We start from the raw sequence: 13,529 nt of genomic DNA on the forward strand, positions 1-13,529 counted from the left end.
TAGACCAATTAGCAAATAAACATATTGTAGATTATTACACTTTCAACAAGGCATGATATGAGTAGTCTTGGTCTCATACCTCCTCAACGCACCATCACCACCACTACCACCAACCTTGCACCCAACTCTCAAAGTCTTAACTAACTCTCCACACATCCTCCTCACGTGCCCCTCACACTCACTCTGCATCACCAGCAGTATCTTAGTCACTCCATTACTCTTCACCACCACGTCCTTCACCTTCTTCTCCCCATGCACGCAACACAATCCCCACAGCATCGCCACCGCGTCTTCCGTCCCCGCCTTCATCAGCCGCTCCACCACCGCCGCTACGCACTTTGGGGCCTCGCTTATCGCGGACCGCCCCTCCGGGCACGTCGAAACTCTTGACAATAGCTTCACACACTTGCCAGCTGTGGAGAGTTTGGTGTTAGGGTTCAAGAGTTTTTCTGAGAGAATCGGAATGAGCCTGAACCGGACGAGCCGGGGTTTCACTGAACGAGTCACTGACACCGCGATTAAACACGACAAAACGGCGTCGCATAGGTTGAAATCATTCTCGGAAGCTAACAAACGGAGCAGCACAGTGAGTATTTCTTCTTCTTCAGCGATTCTGCGTTTGGATTCGGTTACCTCAAGAGCGGCTAGATATTCCAAAACCCTAGCAGACTCGATCTTCGAGTTTACACTTCCATTTCGCAAAAGCAAACAAATCGAAGCGAACCATTTTTGGTGATTGCTTCTGAAAATGGAAGAGTAAACTCGTTCCTTAACTCCATTTTGCGACATAATCAGATCCAAAACCCTAACAACTAATTCCACAACCTCCATCTCCGCAATTTTGCAAAGAACACCAACGATCGCCTCAACAAAGCCATCGAAATCCGCCAAAAACCTCCGGTTCTCGTCGCGAGCATTAGCGAACTCCACAATTTTTTCAAGGCAATCACGGCGGTCAACGTTCTCGGTTATATTCTCGATGAAAACCCGAACTTGGTGAGAAGAGATCAACGACGCCGTCGCGGCGGCAGCGGTGGAGTGGTGGAGCCAGAGGTGGATGAGGCGGTGGAGAGTGAGGTTAGGGACGAAAATCTTAGAGGGAAGGACCTGCATGGTGGCGGGACACGTGTCGTGGCCTGATTCGAGCCAGTGCTGGATGCTGGAGCGGTCGTAGGTGACACCGGTGCAGAGGCTCACAGGGGATTTCATCACCTCCATCGAGATTGGGCACTTGAAGAGACTCGGTACAGTTATGTGCAGTTCCTCTCTACCCATTGTTTCTTTTGTTTTTCTGAGTAAAGTTTGGAGAGAAAGAACAGGAAGGGAGGTTGTTTTTAGTTACTTGAATTTAAGGGAGGGTGGGTGGGTCAAAGCTCAAAGGAGTGTGAATGTGACGTCGTTTTTGAATTTAATACTAAGAGGTAGTCGTTAGTCAAATGTGTTATGGGTACCAAAGTCTGAGCGTGTACCATGTGTCGTGACTATTAAAGTGATGACCCGTGGGGCATGACAGGTGGCAAGGGCACATCGTTTTCACTACAATTTTACAATAAAATCGAGTTACTTTCTAAAGACTAGTCATGATTCAATTAGAGAAGTGTTTAATACGCTACTAGTCTTGTTGCTTACACTTTTATATGCATTAAAATTATACTAAAAACGTGATTTGAAGTCAGGGCTTTCAAGTTAAAAATCTTGACCTGTTCAATGCAATTTTGCGTGTGTTTAACAATTATTTTCATTCCATTTCGGAGCAATTACAGTATGGGGTATTTATTTCACAAGGCGTACATATGTTTTTATAAACAGAAAATGTAACTTTTTTTTTTTTTTTTCCAGTTATAAAAACTCAAGTATGTGTAAAATACTATGAATGCGTTTGGAATTTGAGAAAAATTTAGCTTAATTTTTTTAGCTTATTTTTACTCATAAAGTGGGTTTAATGGCATTATTAAGTGAGTCCTATTGCTCCAAAAGTTAGCTTTTAGTTTTTTTTTTTACATATTTTCAGCAAAAAAATTTCAATTTCAGTAAAATAAACGGTTCATAAACACATTTTTTTTTTTTAAATTTATTACAATATACTTTTTATTTTAATAAGATGTTATTGGTTCTTACCTAGATCCATCACTAATATATTTTTTTTCCCTGCTATTAACAACTTATTGTCTGAACTTTTTAAATTGTTATGCTAATAGTTTTTCCCTATCATTAACAACTTATTATCTAAACTTTTTGAAATTGTTGTGTTAATAACTTTTAATATTGTGTCCGTAGCGTTATTCAGCAGAGGGACACTATTGTCTCACCTACCAGGGAGGACTCGCTGACTGACTCAAACTGAGGACTATAAATATAATCAAAATTCAGTATTGAGAGCTTTCAAGTTTGAAAATTTCCTCTCCGCGTATGTGTGTGGACTGTGGACCGTGTATTCCACTGCTAGCGAAGTCTTCTTTAATTTGGGTCGGCACTGACGAGAGACGACCAAAGACTCCATTTATTAATCTCATGGTTCAATTTTTCTACAAATCCCCCAATAAAATTTACGGTTATTTATTTATAAAGTCAATTGAATTGGCGTAATTGGAACGAAAATCCTCTGTCAAGGACCAATGCTCCGGCTAGTACCTCGGTAAGCCTAGACTTAAGCCACGGTTCCCATCTTGTTGTGCCCAACACGTCTTGACTCTTGAGGTTAGATTTTCTCCAAACGATGATGTTTCGTTAGACAAAAATATTCGTTGAAATTGAAACATAAAAAGGAAGCTAAGAGCAAGGAAAAAGTTTACCCCTATGTCGGTTAATTTTGAAGAAATTTTTCCTCCAACTCATTACGCAACAATTGAAATGGGCAGTCACATGAAATTTCTCTCCAACTCATTACGTTATAATTGAAATGGTTATCCATTTGTACTATTAGTCACATGATATTTTCAATAAGTCATATGATTTGTTTAAATAATATACGCGGATAATCTTATAAATGATCATGTATTGATTTGGACGAAAAATGTCTCTTTTAGAGAAACAAGTAAACAACAATTCTACAATCTTTGAGTTTAGTTTGATTTCAAATTGCATAAATTCTATATGGGTTACTATACGGGGTAGGACCCAGTGGGCCTTGGACCCTAGCCTTGTGGCACCATATGGGGGAGGACCCCAGGCTCGTTGGGCCTTGGGCCCTGACCTTGAGATACAATGCCTGACCTTATCCCCATTGGATCAATGACCTCGATCCGAATGCACCTCGAAACCTAGTCTGAGCCCCAAAACCATAATGAGGCCATTATGTCTTGAATGTCAAAAGCGAGCCCCTCCTGATTAGCTCTAACTTGGTCGGGAGTGTGATTGCTCGGGGATACAAGGTCACATTGGTCTGATATTGCTTTGGGGAGTATATCTATCGAACAGCCTTTTGGTGGCAAGAACCAATTCCAATGCCATTACCACTATTCCCAACGGTACCTCCACTTAGAAACGATGGAATTGGACCCCCATCCACACGAGTGAGATCAGAAAATAACCATAACATGTCCACTTACCTCCAACTATAAAAGGGAGGATAGGGTGAGAGGTTTGGGGGGTCGGCATGGCTAGAGGAAAAAGAAAACATAGAAAAGAAAGAGAGAGAGTAGCCATATCAAGAGAAAAGGGGAGTAATTCTGTGAGGAAAGAGAGAGGGGTTTGTAAAAACAAGAGTGTGTAATTAGGTTTCCGAGCAAAGGGACTACCTATAATAGGAAACTCAAAGCCCACAATATAAATAAGTTGTGAGCCCAAGTATAGATTGAGCCTGCTGACTATATCTAGGGTGCGCATAGTTACATTTAGGGGTGTGCTTGAGTTGAGTTTGAGGGCTTTTTCAAATTTATCCAACTTTAACAAGGTGAGAAATTCCCAACCACCATATGTAGAAACAAAACCCATTCAAAGCATATTGGTTAGGTTGGGTTACCGATTGGGCTTAAATGTTTCATGTCCTTATTAAAAAATTGGGCTCTCAGTTAATTATTTAAGTTTTTTATTTTCAAAAAAGTTGTTACTATTAACATTACACACTTAAATTATATTCTAAATTTATCAAAACTAATTCTCAAAATACCAAAATAAATCAAATAAAAGAGTTAAAATAAAATTTTATAAAATTATCCTATATATATTGGTTAGATGAGTTGAAAAAATTACAATCCGAACTTGACTAAATTCGAGGCTAAAAACAAAAATTCCAACCAACCCAACCCAATTCAAGAGTTGGTTCAATTTTAGTCCCTTAAATTAGCCCAAAACCCATACAATGCATAGGAAAGTTATTAAACATGAAATCTAAACAATATCACCCCTTAATTTCAAAACTATTAGGGTTTGTTTAGTAAGAGTATTTAAATATAGTGTTTTGTTTTGCAATCCATAAAATGGTGGGTCCCACACTTGAATTTATTGTTTGGCTGATGTTCTCTAGATACAATTTTCAAAAAATTGTATCCTATTTTCCTTGTTTAGAACATGATTTTGAAAACGGATAAGAGGGTGTTTTCAAGATACAAAAAATGCTTTTAATGATATAGTTAAATTAATTGAAAACAATAGACTCCATTGATTTGTCCAAACTCTTTTATTCCCTAAATTAAGGAGTTTATCTTTATCACAAAAAAATTCTCATACTTCAAATTTGAAACTTATATATCATTATAAAAAAAAATAAAAAAATTAAAAAAGATACATGAGCTCTATTCACTTATCATTATCTAAAAAAAGTAATCTACAAATTTTACACGTTACTTTTTGTAATTTAAAAAAAAAATACATAAAAAATAGAAATGGTCTTGCAAACATTTTTTTTTTCAATATTTTGAAAATTGTTCTTAAAAGTGGGAGCCAAACACGTATAATGTAAAAATTATTATTCGAAAAGTAGTTTCAATTTCAATTTTTTGAAAATTATTTTCATACTGTTTAAAAAAAAACAAAAAAACAAAAAACAAAACAAAAATCTTCTTACCAAACAGGCATTTAACATTTTGAAAATAGCTTAGTGTTTTGCTCTGTTTTTTTAAAGTAGATTTTGATAAAACTGTTTGATAACATACCTCTTATTTTATCTCAATAGAAGACTATTTGATTTTATTCGTGCAGTAAGTCCAGCCAAACTTTCATGGCCTATTTGGTTTTGCAATTGGTTTAATTTTTACATGTACCAGTGAGTAATTGGTCTATAAATTAGTTTTTTTTTTTTTTTTTTTGTTTTTAAGTTGTCTTTTTGCAGTATACTAACATTTCACTTTTAAATATTGGAAGACTTGGTGTTTGTTTATGAACAACTTACCTAGTTTTTTGTTGAAAATGTGCTAAAATATACTTGTACCTTGAAATTTTTTGAAAAAGTGAGAAAATGCGGATAAATGTGAGGTTCTAAAAAATTGTACATAAAAACTAAAAGCTAAAAGCTAAATCTGATACCAAACAGACTCTTGGTTTGACTTAATCCTTTTTAATTGTTAGAGCATCCACGTTGGTGGAGCCATAATTTTAGTTATTTGACTCCACCAAAAGCTATATTTTATTTATTTTACCTTCTCACTTTACAAAACACCCAACATCAATAGTTTTATTTTAGCTTTCAACACAATAAAATTACATAAACAACACAATAAAATAATAAAAAAACAAACACCACATCCAGCTCCACCAACAACCACAACCACCACTCTACTTTGGCAACCACAACACAATGTAGAAAAAAAAATAAAAAAACAAAAACAAAAACAAAAAAACAAAACCACAACCACAATCACAACTTCATCACCACCAGCCACCACAAAACCCATTGCCAAAGCCAAAATCATAAAATTAAAGTAAAGAAGAAATAGGGCCTGAGAAACTCACTGATAGCCCCCATAGAGGTGAGCAAGAAGTAGAATCCAAATAGGGTGAGCTTTGGAGTAGACTTGGATTTAGTGATGAAGTACAAGAAACCAAGGTAGGGAAACAAAGAAAAAGCAAAGAGCCGTGAAGCCCTTCTTTGTGAATCAATGTTGGGTGCCCATGGGTCAACTGGGAGCAATGCCTAACACACAATATCTCCCCTTCTCGTACCAACCAATCTCTCTATATAACACTTGGATTCCCTCCTTTTTCTACATAGGTTTTTTATGGGGTTTTGTAAGAAACTCACTGCCACCACCACTACCATAGCCAAAATCAACCACCACCGCCACAACCACCAAACCCATATGAAAACACACAAAAAAACCCAATCACAGCAAAGAGATAAGAGAGATGGGCAGCGGCGGCTTGGGGCTTGGGTCGGCGAAGCTAGGTAGAGAGGGATGAGAGAGAGAGAGAGGAGATCCGATGGCAATAACAGGAGAGAGAGAGAGAGATGAGCTAAAAAAAAGTGGAGAAAAAAAAAAAATATATATATATATATATATATATATTAAAGGGATTTGGCTACATGCTACAGTAAATAGGTACTAGTACATGTTTATCATAGCATGTAGCCAAACTTTTTTGGCTATGGCACCACCAATGTGCACAATATTTTGTAGTTTGAGGAGGCAAAAATAGCATTATAGCTATATGCCTCCACCAATAATGATGCTCTTGGATGAGATAGGTTATACTTAAAGGGAGAATAGAAAAGTGGGAGAATAAAAGATATTTAATTTTCTCCTATTTGTGTTTGGTTGAGAGGATGGAAAAGTGGAGAAAACTTATTTGTTTGGTTGAAAAGAAAAGTGAGGAGATAGAAAATAAAGTTTATATAAATTTACAATTATGTCTCCATTAAATAAATAAATAAATAAAACACATTTTTTTAGCAAAAAAATTGTGTACGTGCAAGGACGAAAAAAAAAAAGAAAAAAAAGAAGCAACCCAATGTTGGACAAACTGGGCATTTTTGTTAATTAGCCCAGTTCATCCTCTCCCCTTCCCACAGTTTCTCCCCATTTTGTGAAGAAAACTTTTTGGTGAGTCTGAAGAGAAAACACCTGGGTCCCATCACAATTTTTTTCTCTCCCCCTCCCAACCAAACATCAATTAAAAATCATTCCTCTCCTATTTTCTCTCATTTATTTTTTATCTACCTTATTTCACCTCCAAACAAATACATCCTTAGTCTGTTCCATTTTGTAGTTGTTCTATTCCATCATATGAATTTAATGATAATAAATCATAATAGAAAAACAATGTTTAATATATTATTTGATTTGATAATAATAAATATTAATCTCTAAGCCTTTCAACAAAATCAAAGGTAAGGTTATTTATGTTGTGGGATGTCTTTAATATAATTATTAAGATGTAGTTGATCCAATGGTGTCTATGCTGAAGGTTGAGAATTGAGATGGCTCCCTAGAATGCACAGATGCAAGAGATTTAAGAGGAAATTGAACTCGCTGCAATGAACTATATGAAGATCATGCTATCGGAATTTATGCACATTGTGATACAAATTACAAATATTGAGAGCACAAATATTGGTGCGATGATCACTCCATATGTATAAATGCTTGTGGGGTGTGGGAGGAGGAAGAGCCGATATTCAAGTATCCATAAGAGAGCTTCACATATATATACACTTAGATTAGGTTAAAATAGAATTTATATCTTGTAAAACAAAATAAAAAATAAAAAAATACACCGTCAACAAGGTGAAAACTAATACCTACTGTCATTACGTAAGCAAGTAATGGCAGACAATAACTCCAGCGGCCTTGATCTTTTTCTCATAAAAATCATAAAAAAACGATACTATTTTTTAAGCCTATGTCAAAAACTCATAAAAATCTCAAAAACATAAATTACTAATTTCCAAAAGCCTCCTCTTTGTTATAATTAAGGCTCTCAAAACAATATGAAACCTTATTTGATAGTAGTTGATAGTTGATACCGATGTCTATGTTATATGCATATATGGCATGTACGCTCAATATATTTTGAATGAAATGGCAGAATATGAGTGTTAGTTTTGGTAGCAAAAACAATAGCCAACCAAAATGCTCACACTACTACATATACTACTACATATGATCTCATTTTTACTAAATTCAACTTTAGATTACTGAAACTAAACTTCTCAAAAAAAAAAAAAAAAAAAAAAAATTTACTGAAACTAAAGAAGAAGATTATTTAATTTATTAAGTTGAAATTTTCTTTTTCTACTTCTTCGAGGAAGTTAATAAGGATATTTCTTTTACCAATTAATAATCTATGTGAATAAAGAGACTACTCATGAGGGCTGTCTATGCTAGAGGATACGGAAGATGATTCCAAAATTGCCTAATTTCAAGAATTTCAAAATGAAAAAGTTGGCTTCTTGATCAAGAAACTGCTAGAAGATACAAATTGTCAAGACAATTTAAAATATGAGACCCACGTAAATAGACTTGGCAGATTTAAACAGTTGATACTCCAAATCCATTGCATTCATTAAAAACAAAATTTTGAGTATTTGGTTTTTACAATTTGCGATAAATGCTACCTCAAAATTTAGAATTAAATTCACAAAATAACTCATTTGTCACAAAAAATGGACAAAATGGGCTTCTGCCATTTTCAGGCAAATTAATTAGCCTTTTGCCCTTCTTCCCAAACTAAATAAGGAAATGCCCCTCTTTTGAAAATCGACTTTTTCAAGGACCTATAGTGACGTTTTCAAGGACCTATAGTGATGTTTTTAAGAACCTATAGTGGCGTTTTGTAACTTGATATCCATAAAATCGAGTTATAGGCGATTTTGAGAAAGTTGATTTTCAAAAGAGGGGCATTTCCCTATTTAATTTGGGAAGAAAGGCAAAAAGCTAATTAATTTCCCAGAAAAGGGCAGAAGCCCATTTTGTCCCACAAAAAATTAAAAACTTAGATGGAATTGTGACGTAAATTAATTGGGAATTCAATTAATAATCTATTTGAATTTTCTCTAAAGTTTGGCTTTATGTATAGGGTTGTGTTAACGGGCAACTTATGATCCCGTTAATACCCAGCTTTTATGACAGTTTTACGCACTTTATGCAGCCTTTTTACTAGATGTTGGGTCAGCTTTATAGGAAGAAAGAAAAATTAATAAAGAGACCAAAATACCTTTTTTCACATTTCTCATCAACTCAAGCCTTTAGTCATATTATTATGTTTATCCGTAAAATAATAATAATAATAATAATAATAATAATAATAAATAAATAAATAAAAACTAAACTAAACTAAACTAAAATCACAATCCTCATACAGGAAACAACCAAAATCAGTACATCCCAAAAAAAAAAAAAAAAATACCCATCTCACAAGAAACAATTAACATCAGTACATCCCAAAAAAAAAAAAAAAATCTCACAAGAAAACAAACAACATCAATAAATCCAAAAAAAACAAAAAAAAAAAAACCATAAGAACATATGAGAAATGCCTGAGATGCTGCCAAAATCAATGGCGGCACCATGTTGAACAAAGGGGCTTCAAATCAAGGTTTTAAATACCGAAATTGAGGGAGACAAACTAGGTTGATGGCGGGGAAATCAAGGAGGAGATGAACTAAGTTAGAAAAGAAATTTGTGAAAAAAAATAAAAGACAAAGAAGTTGAGCCAAGAGTTTCATATGGGAGAACATAACAATTTTAAAAGATGATAAAGGAGAAGTAGAAAGAAGATAAAGGTGGTTGGGAGAAGAGAAAGGTGAAAGAAGATAAAGGTAAGGGTGAAAGAAACGTGTGGTTGAGAAAAAATAATAATAATAAAAGTAAAAGGTCGGATACCTGTCCATCATGCAAGGAATTTTACAAAATAAAAAGCGCAAATTTCACTCCCCTCTTTTGAAGTTTGGGGAAATGACACTGACCCCAAACTTGAAAGGAAAAAACACTCCCCTCCCTTGAGATTTGAAAAAAATAACACTCCCCCCCCCCCCCCCCCCCTTCTGTTAACATTAGTAACGAAATATTCTAATTTTTTAAAAGATTCTCTTTACCAAAGTTTAATCATGGTTAGTAAAAAGAGCATTCACATATAATAAAATAAAATAAATAATGAAAAAGCATATTATAAAACATGTTGCTTATTACATTAAAGTTTGATGATCCTCTTAGATTTTTTAATCGCACCTCTCACCAACACTTTGGATCAAAATTTATAAAATAAAACAATTTGCCGAAGCTTTCAAGCTTTTATTGTTAAAAAATGAGTTTGAAATTTTCATAGTCACTTATCAATATAAAAAACGTTGATTGGTGAACAAACTCACAAAAGCTTATTCTTTACCAACTAATGTTAAATTAGAAAAGCAGCTAAAGGAAAATATCAAGGTTTTCATAATTGGACCAGACCAGGAGGTTGGACCATGAAAATCGGGAACCGGCGGTTTTTTAAGCCTAAAGAACCAAATTTTTTGTTAATTCCATGAACCTCTAAAACCAGGGTTGGACCACACGAACCAGTGAGAACCGTGCGGTCCAACCCCTTAGCAATTTTTTTTTTTTAAACAATTTAACACAATTTTATTCTACTTAATTAAATTATCCATCTCTTACAGGGAATAAAAAAAATTATAATTAAAATCCTTCAAAGATATTCAACTTTACTTCAAAAATTAATCATAAATTTTAATGCTTTCATGGTTATTATTTTATTTTATTAACTTTCTTACTTAATTATTAAATATATGCTTGAAAATCATTAAATTTCCCTCACATATATAGATATATTGTCAATTTTGCTAGTTTTATAAATTTAATATCTATATTTAGGCTTTAATTAATTATTAAATTAATTATGACGTCATCACGGTTCGACCCCAGTTCGACTTTGATTCGACCTCAAAAACCTTGAACCTCTCCCTTTTACAGTTCAATGAACGGTCCGGATCTGAAAACCTTGGAAAATATAGTGACTTTAGACAAGTATCTCCTATAGCTAAAAAATTTGAGAAAAATGGCTTGACTTAAATCAGAGTTGTCAACACTACACACACACACACACACAAAGTTCCAAAACAAGTTTGCACTCCACTTGCAAACACAATAAGCTGTCAAATGTCTAACAATTACTAGCAATTCTTGCACTCCTACAAGGTCGGTTTTCAAAACTTGTCTTCCCGTTCTTCCTTGGTCACTATCTCATTGCACCATGTGTAATTCGTTTTTCTATGGTAGAAATGTCAGATGCCAAAGATGCTTGTATGTTTATTTGACTAGATTGTGTGTCATGTTGATCACCCCTGCTTGTTTCCTTGGTACATGACATGGAAAAATTGTATTAAAAATGTAAGCATAAAAGTCGAAGATGTGATAATTCAACTAATTATGAGATATAATAGTAAATTGGATGATGGGTTGTTGGACCACAAGAAATCTAAACAACTTACTAGCCTATGTTCAACCACTCTTAACCCTCCCTCTTGATGTTCTTGCACATTATTTTTGCTCTAAATTAAAGCACGAAGTATATTCAAAAACCACTCTTCCATAAAAATAGAAATTCTAACAATTAATTTATTAAACCAAACATATAGCAACTTATATTTTGTCTTTTCTTCCCTTTGCTTCTGCCTACGCTACCAATTGCAGCTCCCTGGCATGTCCTCTTGTTGTGACCAAACTCTTTGCAAGAAGTACACCTCACAGTGCATACCTCCTTGCTTCTTGTAGCCCTGGTGCATGTTCACCTTGCTCTTTTTTTCTCTTTTTCTTAGGTCTACCAATCAACTTTTTCCGTTTTGGAGGAAGCACGGTGTCTTGGCCTGTTTCCAACTCACCCTTAGGTAACATATCAATATCAGGCATTGAGTGAAGGATTTGGCTATAGGCTCGAATGTATATGCTCATGGAGTAGAATGGATCACAATAATCTTGAATGTCCGCCCTTTTGTATGTGATACATTTTGCTACATGCTTGCAAGGCAAGCCACTAATTTCCCAAACACCACAAGGACACTTTTTGGTCCATAAATTTACTACAAAACTTGTATAACCATTTATTACTTGAAACTCATCATCGTCTGCTAGTATAAGCTTACAGAATAATGAATCTTTTTAGTCAACTCAATCTTTTTCCATGCTTCTAGTGTGACCTTTATTTCCCAATTCCATCCACTAGTGTATTGCTCATGTAGCTGTTCCATTATTTTAAGCCTCACTTGCTCTACCAAAGTTAATATTGTCTTCCCACGCAAATTGTCAACCCAACTATTAAAAGACTCAATCATGTTGTTTGTGAATGTGTGGAACAGATCTTAGGTCAAATGCATGTCTAGCTCATTGTGACTTAGGTTTTTCATCCAACCAATCAAATGCTTCCTTTGATAATTTTTGGAGACCTACATAGCTTTCTCAAAAAGGAATAGATTATATGCTTTTACTGCACGCCAAAAATTATCCCTCAATGCTAGCCCAGAATGTTTTCCTCTAAAGTTGTTATACAAATGTCTTGTACAATGCCTAACTTGACACTCAAGCATTACATCAAGAATAGCTTCAATCAAGCCCTATCAATAACACAAAATTGTTAAGAAGATACAATAACAGGACTTTAATATCTTTATAATTGTTATAAAAAATAAATATACATATATATATAGCACAACTTTAATATCCATACCTTTTGTTTATCTGACATAATAACATATGGAACTCTTGATGAACTTTGACCAATAATGGTTTCCAAGCATGTAGGAAACCATCCCCAGCTGTCTTTACACTCACATTCCAACACCCCATAAGCCACTGGAAATAGGCCATTGTTTCCTTCAAGTGAAACTGCTACCAATAGCACTCCACCAAAATTTCCTTTCAAGTGGCAACCATCTAGTCCTATAAAAGGTCTACAAGCTTCAACAAAACCCTTCCTCATAGCTTCAAAGCACACAAAGAACCTCTTGAATGTAGGATTTTGTGTAATATCAAGCCTATCTAATTGCATCTTCATATAGCTTCTAGGATTGGTTTGCCTTACAAGCTGAGCATACTTGGCAAGCTTCTTATAACTATTAGAATGGCTACCTACATCCTCTCCCATTTCCTCTCTTTCTTACTCTATACAATCTGCTTCTATCAACCTCAACCCCATACTTTTCCAGCAAAGCTTCTTCCATGCTTTCATAAGACATTTCAGGATCAACCTTCAACGATTTAGCTAGTTTTTGAGCTATCCATGTTGATGTGGCATTGGTATTTTTTGAATTTCTAACATAGGTGTGGTCACTATTATACACCTTAATCTGAAATGAAATACCATCAGCAGTAGGGGAAGCAAAAACATACCAGTTGCAACTAAGGTCAGCACAAATTGCATGAACCCTAGACTTCTCATTTTTCAGTCTTACAATCTCAACACCTTCACCTATCACATAGTCCCTTAATGCTGCTCTAAACTCATACACATCCCTGAATAGCATTCCTTTTTCAAGACATACCATTTCATTTTCATTTGGGACATATTGTTTACCATACAACCCTTTCTCAACATGACTCTTTTTAACATCAGAGTTATTCAATTCTCTATCACAGTCTTCACTATAATAGTTGGACCAGTTC

The 13,529-nt window shown here is 34.8% G+C and overlaps 2 protein-coding genes across 2 annotated transcripts; both read right to left on the reverse strand.

Moving 5' to 3' along the window:
- On the reverse strand, positions 1 to 1,340 carry LOC126713039 (U-box domain-containing protein 28-like). Its single transcript, XM_050412683.1, has one exon. It carries the CDS (start codon positions 1,273 to 1,275, stop codon positions 43 to 45), a length of 1,233 nt encoding a protein of 410 aa, XP_050268640.1. The 5' UTR covers positions 1,276 to 1,340; the 3' UTR covers positions 1 to 42.
- A 10,275-nt stretch (positions 1,341 to 11,615) lies between these two features.
- Positions 11,616 to 12,915, reverse strand: LOC126696648 (uncharacterized). The gene is made up of 4 exons (XM_050393338.1): positions 12,595 to 12,915; positions 12,318 to 12,481; positions 12,014 to 12,182; positions 11,616 to 11,930 (listed from the first exon to the last, which is right to left on the reverse strand). The coding sequence occupies exons 1-4, from the start codon at positions 12,913 to 12,915 to the stop codon at positions 11,616 to 11,618; spliced, it is 969 nt and encodes a 322-aa protein (XP_050249295.1).
- Positions 12,916 to 13,529: the final 614 nt, after the last annotated feature.

Source organism: Quercus robur, chromosome 2 (genome assembly GCF_932294415.1).
Source record: "Quercus robur chromosome 2, dhQueRobu3.1, whole genome shotgun sequence".
Taxonomy (NCBI): Eukaryota; Viridiplantae; Streptophyta; class Magnoliopsida; order Fagales; family Fagaceae; genus Quercus; species Quercus robur.